Source organism: Lonchura striata, chromosome 1, assembly GCF_050655825.1.
Source record: "Lonchura striata isolate lonStrDom1 chromosome 1, ASM5065582v1, whole genome shotgun sequence".
Taxonomy (NCBI): Eukaryota; Metazoa; Chordata; class Aves; order Passeriformes; family Estrildidae; genus Lonchura; species Lonchura striata.
In genome coordinates, this window is record NC_140703.1 from 111,547,203 (window position 1) to 111,563,876 (window position 16,674).

Genomic DNA, 16,674 nt, shown 5'->3' on the forward strand with positions numbered 1-16,674 from the left:
CAAAAGGATTAATTCTTCTTTCCATGTGCAACATAGACCTCCAAAAACACAGTGAAACTGCTTCATAATTACACTACTCCAAACTGCTGACAGTTTTCAGCACAGTAATGAGGACCAATACTAATTCTTTTGCCAGAGCAGCAGGTTAGAAATACTTATTAACAGGTGTATTGGATGCAGTTCCATCCTTTGCAGATTTTAAGAATTAAAGAATATATGTAAAAAAAAAAAAAAAAAAAAAGGAAAGGAAAAAAAAAACCCAAACAAGAATAGGATCTGCTTACCATGAAATGAGGTTGTGTTAAAATACGCTTTAGCTCCTTTGCATCATTGTTCTCTGGGTAACATGAAATTTCTTCCAATACCTGCAAAATAAGCAGGAGAAATGTCCCATAGTAACTTTCTTTTAAAGCTATTGAAGAAACTAGACCCCTGACTGCTAAGTCAGAATATCCCCAAATGATTGTACACACCTCCTGACACAGGAAAGGTTTTAAGAGAATCTGCCCCAACCCAGCTGCCCCAAGAGAATAAAATACCTTGTTCCAATGTTCTCTCTGAAAGAGATGAAAGCAGAAATTTGAAGGAATTTTTGTTTTTTTCAATTGACAGCATTTCCCCAACAGCTAAATACATGGGGACAGGAATGGAAGGTGACATGCAAGACTTCCACCAGTTGCTGCTTTCACACATGGTCTCAATTTATTAAAACAATTGGTATAAAAGCATAATTAAAACCACTTATAAAATCTATTTTTAAAGACACCAAATCTAGCTGGGCCATCTGCTACTCCACCTTCAAGCTCCAGATTTTACAAAATCTGAGCCACTTTATCATTGGGGAAGGAGGAGCAAAGAAGCTTTAACTCATTTGCCTGCAACCTTAATTTTCATATGCAGCTAGCTGGACAAGGAAAGCAGAGCATTTTGCTTCTGGAAGCAACCCCCAGGATTAACTGACAGCAAATTTTGCAGAATAGGACCTGAGGGCATCTATTACTGTGACTTTAGCTATTACATAGAGTTTTAAAGTCTTCCTCCTTTAATAGCACAATAAGCAATTTTCCTATGACGTAACTCCTAAAAACTGCACAAATTTGTACTGATAATACATAATACAATATGGGTTTGGGTTTTTTACTACTTGCCATAAATAAGCAAATAACATACTATTTGCAAGGTACAAGAATTAAGAACATCTGTGTCTATCTTTGGTCTTAGTGGGCCACCTTCATTGCATTTCCAAGTCTGCTCTTCTTAGACCAATCTATTATAAACTTGGTTTTTTTTTTCAATTTAAAAAGCTGACATTTAAAAATATTTATTTTGGTGACTAAATTTTATAAACATCAGATTTCTGGCGCAGATAAATAACCTGAACAGGAAAGATACTGCAATTACCCAGCAGGAGTGCTCCTTTTAACACCACTATTGTTGAAGAAAAGGTTAAATTATTAAACTGAGTAATATTAATATTTCTTACACAGATAATGAAATTCTTCAAGTTTATGCAACTTGTTACATAACTTGGGTAAGTAATGGTAATATTCCAGAAATAATTCAGATAATGAGCCAGAATACACAACTTAATAAAGTAAAGTAAGTTACAGTTTAAGTACAATCAACTTTTCAAAGCAAAAAACGCATACTTTAAAGCCATTACCTCTTTGGCTCTCTGTACAGCATCACTTGGAGGATTCCTGATTTGTGGTGAAGATTTTGTGTTTATTTTGTCATAAAGCTGAAATAACAAGAAAACAAACTACTGAAATCATATGCTACTTTATATAAATTAATGAGTGTTTACAGTAGCCTGCTTATGTTACCAGGGTTAGGATGATTGCTAAACTGCAGAACCCACAGATGTTCTGTATACAAAATTTAGCAGCCCAGGGTTTTGGCTTTTCATTTTTAAACATTTCCTGATTTGAACAGTGCCATAGATTTAGAGTTCATAGGATGACATGGGAAAGTTCAAGAGGTTAAGGGCTTCTGCAAACCTCTCATGCTTTTGCCACAGATTTACAGAAACTATATTCTTCTACTAGAAGTGAGCCCATGAATCTTGAATAAATGCTACAAACGAAACATTCTGGCATAAAATCAAGTTAACCTGCATATCTCCCTTTTCTCAATAAATCAAGCCATCAAACATCTGAACAGTAATTTAAATAATTCTTGGAAGATGGGAAAATGCTCTTGAAGATAGAACATTACAAAAGCCAAATACTCTGAGAACAGAAAACAAACCTTCCAAGAATGAGTACTCACAAAAAAGGGTAACTTTATTTTACTAGGATTTTCTGTGATACAGAAGCATGTAATTGTATTTAAACTGGTATTAATTATTATTTTCAGAAATCCTTTTAAAAATCATTCAACTATGTAAAGCACAACAGAAGAAAGATCCTTCTTCAAGTTTCAAATTAGAGATAAGACATTACAGGCTCTTTTTCATACAAACTTAACAGACTGTCCCTGCTTTAAAGGAAAAAATGTATACTTAAGAATAAACAGGTACTGTAATGAGCAGGATTTTCAAATAAAACCTTTTGGCTTACATTTCAAGTGATATAAAGATGGCCATGCCTTTAATTACTTTTAAATTATGTTAGATTATTTCTTTGATATATAAGACAGAAAAAAAAGCACAAATTACATTTTCAGAAAATTAGAGAAATTTTGATCACAACAAGGGCGGTGAAACACTGCCACAAGTTGCCCAGGGAAGTTGGGGAATCTCTCGACTTTGGAAACACTCAAAATTTAACTGAAATTCAAAATATTGGAAAAGCATTCAAAATACAAGAGCGACTCTAAAACCTTCAGCAAATCCTCACACTGCCAAGGATGAGGAGACAAGAAAGCACCATTTGGGCTGCTCAGCAAGGATTGCTCAGGAGCTTCCTCTGGAAGCTCACAGCTCCACTGTTTGGCTTAGAATGGCCTTGGATGTTTGAAAAAGGGAATCCTGCCAGGACACAGAACTGCCCTCTTCTCTTTCTCACACAACATGAAATACCACTCAGTTTTAGATAAATAAATTGCCATAAATGCAATCCAACATCACTTTCCTGGGTTAACAATTTAACAAGCATGTTCAACATTTCAAATCCATACATAAATAAGCACAAAACCAGCAAACAGTGTCACTTCTAAAAAACATTCCCTGCAGGACAGTTACACCACTCTCTTGGGGAAAGAAAAGCAGAAAAGTCAAGCTAAATCAGTTTCTTCCAATGCAACAACTTCAGCTTCTGCTGCCAAAACCACTAAACTCCACAGTTTAAGCAGCCTTGAAAGCTTTGAGATAAAAACTTTCTGCTAGCTTGTAGTTCAGGAGATATTTTATTTGTGCACACAATTATTTGTTTAACCTTTTCTTAAATAAATTAACAAAATCTACCCAAACTCCAGCAACTGCAAATTACAACGTACCACCATTCTATGCCTGTTAAGAAACTGCACTGACCACTGTACTGACCAAAGCACAGCAGAAAATGCATGATACCCACCATGAGTATTACTGAATGTCTTTTTCCTTCTTAAGAGTAATGAAATTACAGAAAAGTTACATTGAAAATATTTTTATTAGTTATTTCTAGCAATGGTTGAAAAGCTATGTTGCTGAAGTTGCAGATTTCCATCGTTACTGTGACCCAAAACAACCAGCAGTTTACAGAAACATTTTCCCCACTAACATGGGAGAATTATCTTCTGAGATTATGAAGGAGGCAAAAAGAAAATTAGGGAGCAAAGTTCCTCAAATAATGTTTAGGAAAAAAATCAAGGCAAAGTTCAGACTAAACAAGAGTGCATTTATTTTTCCACAATGCCTTCACGCTGAGGCATGGCACTTAAATTTCATCTTCTAGGATTTCTGTTTATTGAGGTTTGCTTTGAAGGAACCAAACTATTAGAAGGAATTCTGACAGCACTTAAAAGAAAAACTTTCATATTTGCATTAAGGTTTAAGGATAATATATTACCCAAGACAAGGGATCTAATCATCGTGAAGCTAGAATAGGGCCTCACCCAGAGAACGGGTTTGGATTTGGTAGATTTACTAGCACGAGAGATTCACTCTCCAATTTTGAAATCTCTTCATTTTGAAGTTAGGTCACGGAGTTTTTTTACAAGAGGCAAGAAGAGCAAAGCTTATAATGGACATTAATGCACGAGAACTGGTGAAGCAGTCCCACCTCCTTTGCAATCTTTGAAAAAAGACTGGTTTTTCAACACTTTTCAATATTTTTGCACTGAAATACTAGCTGTAGCAAAAGCAATTTAGAATTAAGGAATTGACAGCTTGCATAATTAATTTGTGAAAGCATTTGAATGTAGAGGTTTCATTCAGACATTAAAAAAACATTTGCTCCCTTGGATGTAAGAATCTAGCACACCTTTACATGACTGTTTTATAAAGCGTATAAGAAAACTTTGAACAAAACCTGTTTGCACACATCATAGATTAAAGTGAACGTTAATTATACTTGCAGCCAGGCTCTGTATGCTCCCTGTGGTAGAGAACACATTACTTTGTGCAGTTAGCTGCAACATTTTAATCAGAGAAACCCATCCTGTTCACAGGGCTCCTTTCAGCAGCCCTGCAAATCTAAGTCCTGCAGGGATCATACCAAAGGTGGTTTCTTGTGGAGCAGAATGAACTGGCTCATTCTTCACTGTCCTCTGCTGAAAGCTTTTCTATGCAATATCAATTGACTCACAGCAGGGCAAAATGTATGCCCTAATCATGGCTTTCTTTCTGCTGGGAGTCTTTATTTCCCAGCAAATAACTCTGCCCACTCAGCCCAGGAACCCAACCTCCAACAACTGCACTCAGCAATAAGCATAAACATATCAATTTAAAGTTTATAATAATTGAAAAAAGTAAAATGCCACAGCATATGTAACTTTCAGCATTTCCAGACTTTTAAATACTTTGTATATCAGTCTCACTCCTCAGCATCAGTTATTCTGCATTTCCTAGAAAGTAAATTGAAACTGAGAGCTTGCTCTTGACAAGTTAACAGTCTCAACAGATGTATTAACAAAACTTGATATAACAAACATACATGGACATTATAGCTAATAAACAGAATAGTACTGCTTATCAAAACCAGAAGTTTTGATTTAAATTTTGCATGCCAGAACACAAAAGCTATGAAGAGAATACCCACAAGTTGAGTTGCTATCAGTTGACCCAAATTTTTGCAGTGTCAAGACTTTTTGTCTTCTGCCTGTACAAAGGCAGCTCGTCTCTTCTGATATTTAAAGCAGACAGCCCAAAGCCTAATCCAAAAATCAGGCAGTCAAGACAAAACAACAAACTTTTCTTTTCTGACTAGTTTTTCAGATGTGCAGGAATTACTTTTTAACCATTTCCTGTAAGAGGAGTCAGACTACTGTCCCAATGCAACCCCCCATTCAATGTCACAGTGAAAAATTTAGATATGTCACAAGTAGCAGAAATGCAGCCTCACCACTGGGTCTGATCTTGAATGTAATAAAGATCAGATCACACAGTAAAATCAGTAAGCATTTTATAGACCCAAACCTCAAAGCTTTTAGGAGGCAAATGAGAAACTTCTTAAAACAAGGGCTGCTGAACTGCTACAGCACAAAGCTCATTCAATACAAATACAGATTTTGTGGGGATTCAGTTTCAATTCAGACCAGATACTTGGCTGCCAACCTCAAACATTAAACCCCCACATTGGAACATCTAAAACTAATCTTCACAGTATGTCCTTATATATTTGACTTTCTGAACAGCTTAACCACAGTGATATTAAAGAGCTGTTTTTCACAACTTTAAGGTTTTTGGACCACCTAAAAATTTCTCATCTGGAGGTGCGGCCCCTTACACAGCAGCATTTGCTAACAAAGAGGGTTCTGGCTTTGTTACCTCCCACAGCTCCCTATCCTAGTTCTCCATCCACCCAGAGGTTCTATATGCTCAGAGACTGAAAGAAATTCATGACCCACTTAAGTAGTACTCACAAGTAGCAATATCAAAGAATGGCTAAAATTAAAGGGCCAATTAGATAAATGCTAGATCACTTCATTCTTTCTTCTGCCAGTTCTGCTTCACATCTCCTTTTCCATGCAAAATATTATAATGTTCCCATGGGTGCCTCTTTTCCTGGGATTCTAAGCTCTCAAGGAAACACATCCCTGAAGTTAATAACTCCTACTGGAAAACACAGAATAGCAAGGTCACAGCAGAGTCCTTATCTTCAACTTTGTTTAAAGACAGTTTACTCTTTCAAACCCTCTGTTCTCCACTGTTAAGGACTGTGAATGAAGTTCATTTTTACCATTTCAGCATCAGAGACCTACCATTTACTTCCCAGCATAATTCTACAGAACATCTTACAGTTCCATCCTGTACCAAAGTCCAAAGCATCGTTCAGACTCTACTTTCTGCTTGCTAGAGCATTATAGGCTACAGCCCTTCACAGCTTTAAATCCTTTTCTGTGATACACTTGCTGTACAAAAGGAGCATAATCAACATTTGCATTCCAGTTCCACACCCAGTGAAATGCTGAGCAGTGCAAACAAAACTAATTCAACTAAAGGGTTCAGGAAGCAGTTTATCAGCTAAAATCAAGATTCCCTGACAGCGTTCTCAGAAGACAGTCTGAAGCAGAACATTAATTCTGTCTGAACAAACAAGTGTTCATTTCTGTCATGCCCCAAAACTGGCAGCTGCCAACACTGCAGCTTGTTACTGGAAGCACTCAGACTTTGAATAACCCTGCCAAGGGTTATGCAGATTTGAAATACTCAATTCCTCTGTGCATATTCACATTCAAGCAACACATGAATAATCTTTCCAGTAAAAAATGTTGCAGTAGCAACTGGACTCTGAATTTCAATTCTAAGCTTGATCATTCACATGACAGAACTGAAATACATATTTTCAATTTTTAGGTGAATTTTTATCTGCAAAAAGCAGGCCAACTGCACCTTGTTTTCAGAAGTCATCTATATTCCTACATACTTATTTTGTGTCTTTTAGAACAGAGCTATACTTGGCGATACCTGTATCAGAAAGAAACATAAAACCAGATTTTCTTACACTTTTACTTACTACACATAGGAGAAAATTATGCCATCTAACCTCAGCCCTATGCAATTTCAGCTTTTACTCAAAGCTGCTTTATTTTTTTTTTTTGGATCATTCCTCATGTGGGCTTCTTCACTTGTTATAAACCAAAAGGTAACTTTTGGAGATAAGAACTGAGGAGAGAAACTCAGCTGGCAAAACCATTTTTCTCTGAGCATTAGTTCAGTTCCCACTGCATGTGACTGGCAAACAAGTGTGCTGTAGGGAGCGAGAATGACAAACTTCACTGCACAAACCCTGAAATCCTGACACACCAGTGAAGCTAAATGCCAACTGGAGAATGCTTAATATGTATTAACAGGTTGTTAATGACCACATTTCTGAGGCACACAGAAGATAATATCTGTTTCTCAGGGGTCAGCGCCTTGCTGTGGGAAAAGAAGGAGATACATGAACTAATCTACTTCAAGAACTGATAGAATAAAATTCCTGACCCTTCAGTGTGTTGTACAGACAACAAACTGACTGTCAGACAGGCAGACAGAGCTGCCAGAACAGCATCTTAGTAAAACACAAATGATGTTTATTTTACTGAGGGTGAACATCAATGACAGGTGAGAGACACGCTCTCCTTTAGAAGGTGGAACTCAAAATGATTTTAGGCTCCTTTGAGAAGGAAAACACATTCCCCAGCCACAGCCAAAGACTGTGCATGTATTAACTTTGTAGTGATCCAAAGGGTAAAAAGGATCCCAGAAAGAAATCCTGTTCACTGCCTTCACAGGGTCTGTCAGTGGCAATCTGGTGACATGAGAGCTGTAAGGAAAGCACACAGCCCTTCACCTGTGTCAGCAGCAGGGAGAGATGCCCTGTGGCATTAGACATTACCAGTCAATACTTTATCATGGATATCTTCCACTGACATATTTTGTATGCTTGTAGACATGAGGGGAACCAGAAGGTTCAGGTAAAGAAGACTGAAAAGATTTTTCATCCTGTTATGTAGCTAAGGGTTGGCATATCTGTTGTGTATCTTTTGATCAAAACCTTAAAATGTAAAAATGTATCCAAGTTTAAATTCTCTCAAAAGGTTATAGTGCTGTAGAAAACTGCAGACAGTCATGAACTGTGGGGAAATCACACAAAGACTACACAAATCTCTGCAGCTCCACACATTGATACAGTGAAAAACAGATTCAAGGACACATTTCTGCTTACGCTGGTTCAGACCCCACAGATATTCAGTAATATCTGACTTGCATATTCTATTTCTTTGCAAGGGTCAAAGTTTCCTACTTTCACTGTACATGAGGTACAAACAAATTTTAACTCTGTTGTAGAACATATTCCTTTTTAGCAGAGATTATCAAGTGCTATGCACTTACTCTGTAAAATCAAAGCCTTAACACTTCAGAGGCAATAGAGCCAAGGAAAGGACTATATTTGTACAAAATAAACTCTAGGGTGTGTGCATTTCTTCCTTCACAACTGACTTTTTGAATTGAGCCTCTGGATTTGCTTCACAGTTACCTAAAATATTTCCATTTATTTATTTATTTCATGTTGTCTCACAGCAATACTGGTAATGAATGGTTATGTTACTCCTCAAAATCACAGCAGACATTATTTTCTTCCATTTAATTTCAGGTGTCCCTAAATGTCTCATTCTTGTATGATGAACCCAGACTCTAGTGTCTGACAGCATAGGACTCTAACCTAGCAATTTGTCTCCTATTTTAAGGAAAACCCATATTAATACTCATCATAAAAATTTTACTGACTGCAGAAGCTGCAGTTCTCCATAAGTGACAGCAGATGTTGAAGACATGCCAGACAGTGCACAGACATAACCAGACGTTACTCTGTTCACACTGCAAATGTTTTAACATCTTTTGCAAAGATGAAACATGCCAAACTAGGATGACATAAAGGTACTGCTTTGCACACGGCAGTACCAACAAAACCAGCACAGCAGTTGGAAAACCAATACAATAAAATTCAAAGGTCCCACTTAAAAAAAGCAAAACACTCTCACTCTGGAATGTACCAGTAGTAGTGCTGGGAAAAACTTGGGCTTAGAACAGTATTTCCCAAGGTACTCTAACATATTATTGACTTCAAGGACACAAGAATCCCATTATTTCAATAACAGAGTCACTTTTTCTTTTTTACTGCATTGGATGTAATTGAAGCTGATCTTAACAAAACCAAGGCAAAGCACTTTTTAGAGATGACACTATGCAGCTGATTAGATAAAAGTAAACATAAAAGACATTGAGGTGCTGGAGGGAGTTTAGATAAAGGCACTGGTAAAGAGTCTGGAACAGAAGTCTAAACGGGGAGCAGGGAACTTGGGGTGTTTAGTCTGGAGAAAAGGAAGCTCAGAGGAGACCTCATCACTCTTTACAACCCACTCAGAGGAGTAGCAAGCTGGGGGTTGATCTCCTCTCCCAAGTAACAAGGGATAGATCAAGAGCAAATAGCCTTAAGTTGTGCTAGGGAAGGTTTTAGATTAGATATTAGGGAAATTTTTCACCAAAAGGGTTATCAAGCACTGAAATAGGCTGTCTGGTTTTATAGCGGGACTTGATGACCTTAAAGTTTTTTTCCAACCTCAATGATTCAATAAGCACAAGGAAAAACAACTCCCTCAGTACAGAAGGACTTTTTATAAAGAGTTTGTTCCATGGACAACACCTTGCTACACCCCACAGAATAAGCTTTGCTCCTGTCTTTCCCCCACCTTTCAATATGGACTAATAACCAAGAACAGGAACTAACAGAGTCAGGTTTAAATGAGTTTAACTCCCTAAATGAGTTTAATTCCCAAACCTGCTGGCTGAAGTACCTTGTCAGGTTTGGATCATCACCCTGAAGAGAAAATGCTAATGACCATGAACCTCATTCCAGGGGGATAGAGAACCCACAAAACCAGTTAAATCCACAATAACTAACAAGAACACAGCTCCTCCCCTGCTTTATGATGTGGAGCATACCTTGCACCAGGAGGTGCTAATGCTGAAATTCACAACTATTTTTGTTTCTCCCTAGTCATATAAATTTTCTGCAAGGGTATTCTGAGAATAAAAATACACTGCAATGAGATCACTAGTACCTAGAACAGTCAACATGCCCCAGCCAACTACCTGAAGGACTGGAAGAAGGAGGCAGAGAGGACTGACTGAATTCAGAGACAGAAGCAGAGTTCACTGGGCTGTTTATACATTGCCTTTGGGTTTTTTGAATGTAAACTCAGTGCAGACTGAAATAGCACTCCAGAGTTAAGCTCCCAGCACTAAGAAAGCTGAAGCATTAATCAATATTTGTGGCCCAGGTGCTGCATCATTTTTTTATTTTTGTCATTTCTGAGAGCAGATCACAAGCTCTAGGAGAAATAATAAACCTAAGAATCTAAGGTTTATAAGGGAAAAACCCCAAACACAACAGGTAGCCCTTATGGGTAAAAAGAAACTTGAACTATACACAATGCAAGAAGTGAAGAAAATGTAGAAAGTTAAATATGAAACTGATCCTCTTTAGCCCAAGACAGTATCAGTGAAGTTAATTAAATGTTCCACAAGTGTCAGGAATACCATGTTACTGTTCTTTGATGTATCAAGGCCCAGTAACTTAAAAACAGACTGAAATAATGGGAATTTTTAGTTCCACATAAAAAAAGAAGTCAATGGATTTTGGAGTAAGAGATGTTGGTGCACACAGACACAATGACACACCTTTTACACAGGGGAGATGACATCAGGCCAAGAAGAATAGGCTAAGTACTAAAATTCCCATTTGAAGTACCTTATCAAGCTGAATTTCACTTGAGGATTCACCACATCAGTATCATGCTTATAAATACACAAAGTGACAGAATATTAGTTAAAAAGAAAACAGGTTAAGCATAACAAAGTAACTCTCACAGTGTCATGAAAACTGAGCCAGAAATTTGCATTGTTGGAAAGTGATGGATATATAAATTTCTCAAAAATTAGCCTCAATTAATATAAAAGTAACTGTTGGCTCATATTTGTATTAACCTTGGGTTTAAGAGACCCACTCACGTATTACTATTATACATTATTATACATTATAAAAATGTGGAACAACACTTTCTGCTCTGATTACTAAATACATAATAAATCCCCCATTTAATTTGTAAGGCAGAGGAACAGGAAGAACAAGAAAACAATGAGATGATGCTGAGTGGCAAAGTGATCCACCTATCCCAGTAGCAGAGAAAATGAAACGCAAAGGTACAATGGAAGATGAAAATGGAAAGTATTTCAGAGAATGATTATGAAATAATGCAGAAGGAATTCCAGGATAGCCTCTGCTTTTTGTGTTCTTTCAGACAGAGCTCCCAGAGAAGTTACCTGTTGGAGAACAAATGCACTGCCCTGGTGATGATGATCCAGCCCACCTGCTGAAGGAATTCTCCACAATTCTCCCTAAGGCTTGGCCATTGTTCTGTCTCCACTGCTTGGGAAAGGAGCTCCCACTGCAGTGTGGGACAGTCCCTCCCACTCCCTGGGGCTGAGCACGCTGCCTCTGCTCCGGGAGGAAAGCCAGATTTGATTCCCCAAATAGCAAGGTGCCTTCCTGCCAACAGTTTCTTCTGTGTGTGTGTGTTTTTTTTTTTTTTAAACAAATATTTTCCATGTGTTTTTGTCTTACAATGATATGAAATAAAGAACAATTAAAAATATGAAAATGATGTGTTTTAAAAATGATAAACTATTATTTCACTTAAGCATAATATGTTCTGAGGGATTTTAAGTAAGACATCCATAACACACTGTGATCTGTTTTTTGCAAAAGAGAAGCATCAGGTTTCACTAAAACATGTTCCCCCTATAAGTGTTAACAAAATCAGTATTCAAGAGGGTAAGGACCAACGTGCATCCAAAAAAACTCAAACCATACTATGTGATTCACATATAAAGTCATTCTCATTCAAATCAAAACAATGCAAAACTAGATGATCTCGAAAAACATTTAAGCTTTTTATATGCATCTGCTAGTTTTATTTTCTTCATCATATGATAGATATTCCACTAGTCTATTCATGATTTAAAATAAAAGAAAAAAGAAAATGAAATCATCCTGAAGACAAAAATCAAAATGTTTTTTTGCTTTCCCCTCTCCATCTTTTTTTTTTTTAATTCCAAAGTATGCATTAAAATTGTTAAAATAATACACTTTGCTCAAAAAAAGAGTAGATCAGGGATAAATACATGGAGAGTTTAAAACATTGTCGAACAGAGGACTATAGTATCAGCCATGCCTGGACACTGCTGAATAACTGCAACTTTTACAAAGGACATTCAAATTTACTGTGCCAACATCCAGACTGAGAGGGTAAACAGAACAAACCAAAATAAACCCAGCAGAAAGCTTTAGCCAACTGTGTAAGAAGCTAAACTGAGGTTCCAACAACATTCATTTTAGAAAAAGAGAAAATATGTTTCCTTAAAAGTCTGGACTTCAGGACCAAATCTGTTTGGATGACAGAGTTCAAAAGAAATCCTAAGGAAACTGAAGTGTGCACAGATGCAGGTTCCTGTGAAACACTACCATGAGCAGCAAAGGATAACAGACACAGAAAGGAGATTCTCTTGAGAAATCAGCATGCCTTAAATACATGCACTGTGAATATAAATGAAACTCAAAAAAGAAAGAAGTGGCTGCACACATGGATATATGATACAAGTGGCCAGTGCAAAATTTATTGAACCTCATTTATTTAAAACCATAAATGTGTAGTGTTAAGCCGACAAAAAGTAAAATAAACTTTCTTGAAAGCTTGTAAAATATCTATCATGGAAATAACAACACTTACCTCAAGGATTCCATCTATGAAAACAATGTACAAACTTTTAAAATCAACAGCCAAAAGGCATCAGCCTAGAGAACCATCTCTTCCTTGGGACACACAGATGCAGACAAAGCCAGCAGAGAGGCCCCAGCCACACAAAAGCTGATATTGTTCTCCTGCTGGGGGGAAATCTCACTTGTAAATCGAGGGATATCTGCATTCAGAGTCAGCCCAGGCAGGGCCCTGCAGAGGTGGCCACAGCACTCCACCCCACGGGAAAATGATTTTCCTGATCCTCAGAGAAGGCAGCTGCCAAGCAGCAGCTCCTGGGTTTACCTCTGAGCAGAATTCCTTGGATGCACTGACAGAGATGAAACATCATGGGTAAAACACTTCCCCACTAAGCACAGCCTTGAAGACCACTAGACTTTGCAAAACAAATAATAATTGAAGTAAAAGACCTCCAAAATTAGCAACCTCTTCACAATTCTTCCCAATTTCTATATCAGTACTGCTGGCACAGGACAGTAGTGTCTTCCAGAACGTCTTTCATGAAAGTCAATAAAAAAGAATTTAATTCAAGCATTTGATAAGGCTTCTAAAAATCTGACCATGGTAATAAACTACTGCTTTCACTACTTAAATTTAACTCTGTTTTTCCATAAACTTATTTATATACTGCACTGCATTCTTTATCATCTAAATTGGATACTGGAATGAAACAGTCTATAAAGCTTTATATAGTCATAAACCCAGACATTTCTAAGTGACACACAGAAATGTTCTACAGCATTCACCAGAATTTTGATCATCACACATTTAACAAGAAAAAAGAAAAATCTGTCCAAACCAAAGTTACTCTTTTACTTAAAAAAAAAAAAATCAATTATGAAACAATAAATTTTTTAGGCAGTGCATATTTCTATATGGTTGTTTCTAGAAGGGCCTTTTCTTTACTCTCTGCAGTAAACACAATTAAGTTTTTAATAATGAAACGTGAAACTTCTGTGCAGGAAAAAACCCACTCAACACAAATAATAGGTTTCTGTAAAATGGTGAAAAACCCCACATAATTCAATAAACCCACATTAGGATATGCTTCTGTATTGCAGAATTCGGCTGAGTGTGATTAACTACTTTCTAAGCAGTTGGCACCTTTTTCCCCCTTGTTCTGAACAACTCTGGCCACCAAGTCAGCTGGAAGAGAGTCTTAAGACAGTTATCTAAACAAATTAGTAAATTAAAAACAATCAATAGGATGATGCCTCCTGTGGCCTTCAGAGGTGCCTGTCCTCTTATCACCCAAGTTAATGAATTACTGAGAAAGAATATTTCTATTTTGTAATCTGAAAAAAAAATAACACATGGGGTAACTTGCACCCTTAACAAAATGATTGTTCTTTCTTTTTTGGCCTTCAGAAAAAGTTATTTCAGAGGAAAAATAAGATATTTCAGCAGCAGGCATGATCTACCATCATGTGCTTAATCTAAAAATAAGGATAACTCTTGAGAAAGAGTAGGAACATGAGAACAAATTTAACTGTGGAAAATGGCCACAGAAGAGGAACAGTATTTAATGCAAAGTGACAGCCATAACTTCACAACAGAATAGAAAATTCCTACTTAGTGGGATATAATGGTTTATAGGTTACTTGGTCTGGAGACTTCAGGAGCCCCAAATACTCTAAGAGCAATAAACAGTTTCCCTGACAGAACCTCATCCAAGTACAACTTGTGTACAACTTGTGATTTTTTTCTGATAAAGAAATTGGAATAGTATTGATACAAAATTAGAAATCAATATCCCACATTCAAGTTACTGACATGAAAAAGCTACCCTTTCAAATAATACTGTCTGTAATTTGCTTCAGGCATTAAAATATGTATTTCAGGACGCTGCATTATTTCAGAAATTTATTTTGTATTTTTCTAACTAAAGTGTCCTGGGGAAGATTCTATCATCTCCCTTCCACATAGCATAATAAAAGAAAAATGCTTTTTGATAGCAATTTGTTCTTATAAAGATAAGATATCTTTATAAGCTGCAATTAAATGCATCCCTTTCTGCTTATGAGAATGACTGTGATGAAAAATGTGAAAATTGTACAAATTCACTGCTGGTTTTTCTTACTTGAAAAGCTACAACAGACCATTACAGCAATAACAGGTCATGAATGAAGTACTGGCAACCTGCTGGTACTGTCAAGAGCAGAAAAAAGCAAAAGCATTACAGAAGCATGAGTTAATGTCTGCAGACCTGTCACCCAGAAATATACTGAAACTAAGGCCATGTGGTTTACCAAAGCCCAAGAAGTTATATGATAACACAATAATGATTAATAAATAGCTAAAACGTTTCTGCATGAGTGACACAAGTATTTTGGTTCTTACTACACTCATACTATTCAACTCGTCTCCAGACTTTTTATTTCCTGTTCATATTAACTGAGCACCTTCCTATACTGCATCATGCCATATAAAAACTAATTTAAGCATCTGGGACACAAGCTAGGTGAACTTAAATTGGGAAAAAAATTTTCATGCAAAATGCAAACTGCAGAGATGAGTTGCTGGAGATGCAATTCAGGAAAGTCATAAGCTCCTAGTCCCTTCCTCCTGTGTGCTTAATATAATTTTATCCAATGACTGTTGATGTAAAATGCTTAAACAGTTATCAGAGAACAAAGATTAGAACTGCAGGACAATGCCATCACCACTTAGCAGCCAAGTCCCTATCTCTGGGTGCTCCAGTCCCAGGGGCAGCTCTGCCAGCAGCTTTGTGTCCCCACACAGGCCAGCTCAGAGCCCAGCAGCTGGGCCACTTCCAGACTGCAATCCCTTAAACTTCAAGAATGCACAGAATTCAAGTGACTGATCAAACTGTAACAAGTGTACAAATCATTCACTACATTTTCAAGAGTTTGGACACCAAGGGACCTGTGGCACTGTTGACATTCAGCTCGTGCTCCTGCAAAGCTGCACAGAGGAACCAGAGCATTCAATAGCTTTGCAGAAACTCTCTCACGTCTCTACAAACATGATCATCTACCTCAGATCAGACAGCTGGAATGTGTCTCTTTCACTGGGTAAAAAACACACAAATCTTGTTAGACTTGTAATATTCACTGAGCTGTTCAGTTTAAAACATTGTACTAAAAAGGTCATCACCCATGTGATCACACAAGCCTTTTGGTTTGATCCAGGAGTGCATTTTTTAAATTAATCTCATTGTGCCCACCTACCATTCTTCATTTTTCACCATACCAGAGCATATTTACTCTCAAACAACATTAAAGTAGAAGATGCTGTTCACCTACCAGTGGTTATTCAGTCCACAGGACTGCAGTACAACTGGCATGAAGTAAAAGCCCTTGGAACACACAGGATTGTCAGCACTGGCTCCTCAGTGCCAGCTGCTTTGTTCTACAGATCTGCCACTGCTGTGTCACAGCACCTGCCAAGGTGCCTCTCTGCATTTGGCTCCATCTGGAGTTTTTTCTCAGTGCAAGGTATAGATTGCTTTAGAAAAAGCTGGTCTGTCTGAAAAGCAAATCCTCTGTCTTCAGCATTAAGTATTCACATATCCCAGAAGAAAACATCAGGGAAAGTACTTTTTCTGCTACTTTTTTTGACTTTTATTTTAGACATCAGTGCTGTGCAGATACAAAGTCACTGAGAGCATGATGTCCTTTTGAATCTGTCACTCAGTAAGTGTTTTGGCACTCCAGTAAGACACTGCTGCCTTATGGACTAGCAGCTCTCCAGAACCACAGAGAAATCAGA

The 16,674-nt window shown here is 37.3% G+C and overlaps 1 protein-coding gene across 13 annotated transcripts in view; it reads right to left on the reverse strand.

Annotated features, from left to right (window-relative positions):
- CASK (calcium/calmodulin dependent serine protein kinase) overlaps positions 1-16,674 on the reverse strand; it is a 184,824-nt gene that overhangs the window by 34,507 nt on the left and 133,643 nt on the right. For all 13 annotated transcript variants that reach the window (XM_077781674.2, XM_077781677.2, XM_085560260.1 and 10 more), the window contains 2 exons: positions 1,664-1,741; positions 285-365 (listed from right to left, as the gene is read on the reverse strand). In XM_077781674.2, the coding sequence (XP_077637800.1) occupies positions 285-365; positions 1,664-1,741 (159 nt within the window). The remainder of the gene's footprint in view (positions 1-284; positions 366-1,663; positions 1,742-16,674) is intronic.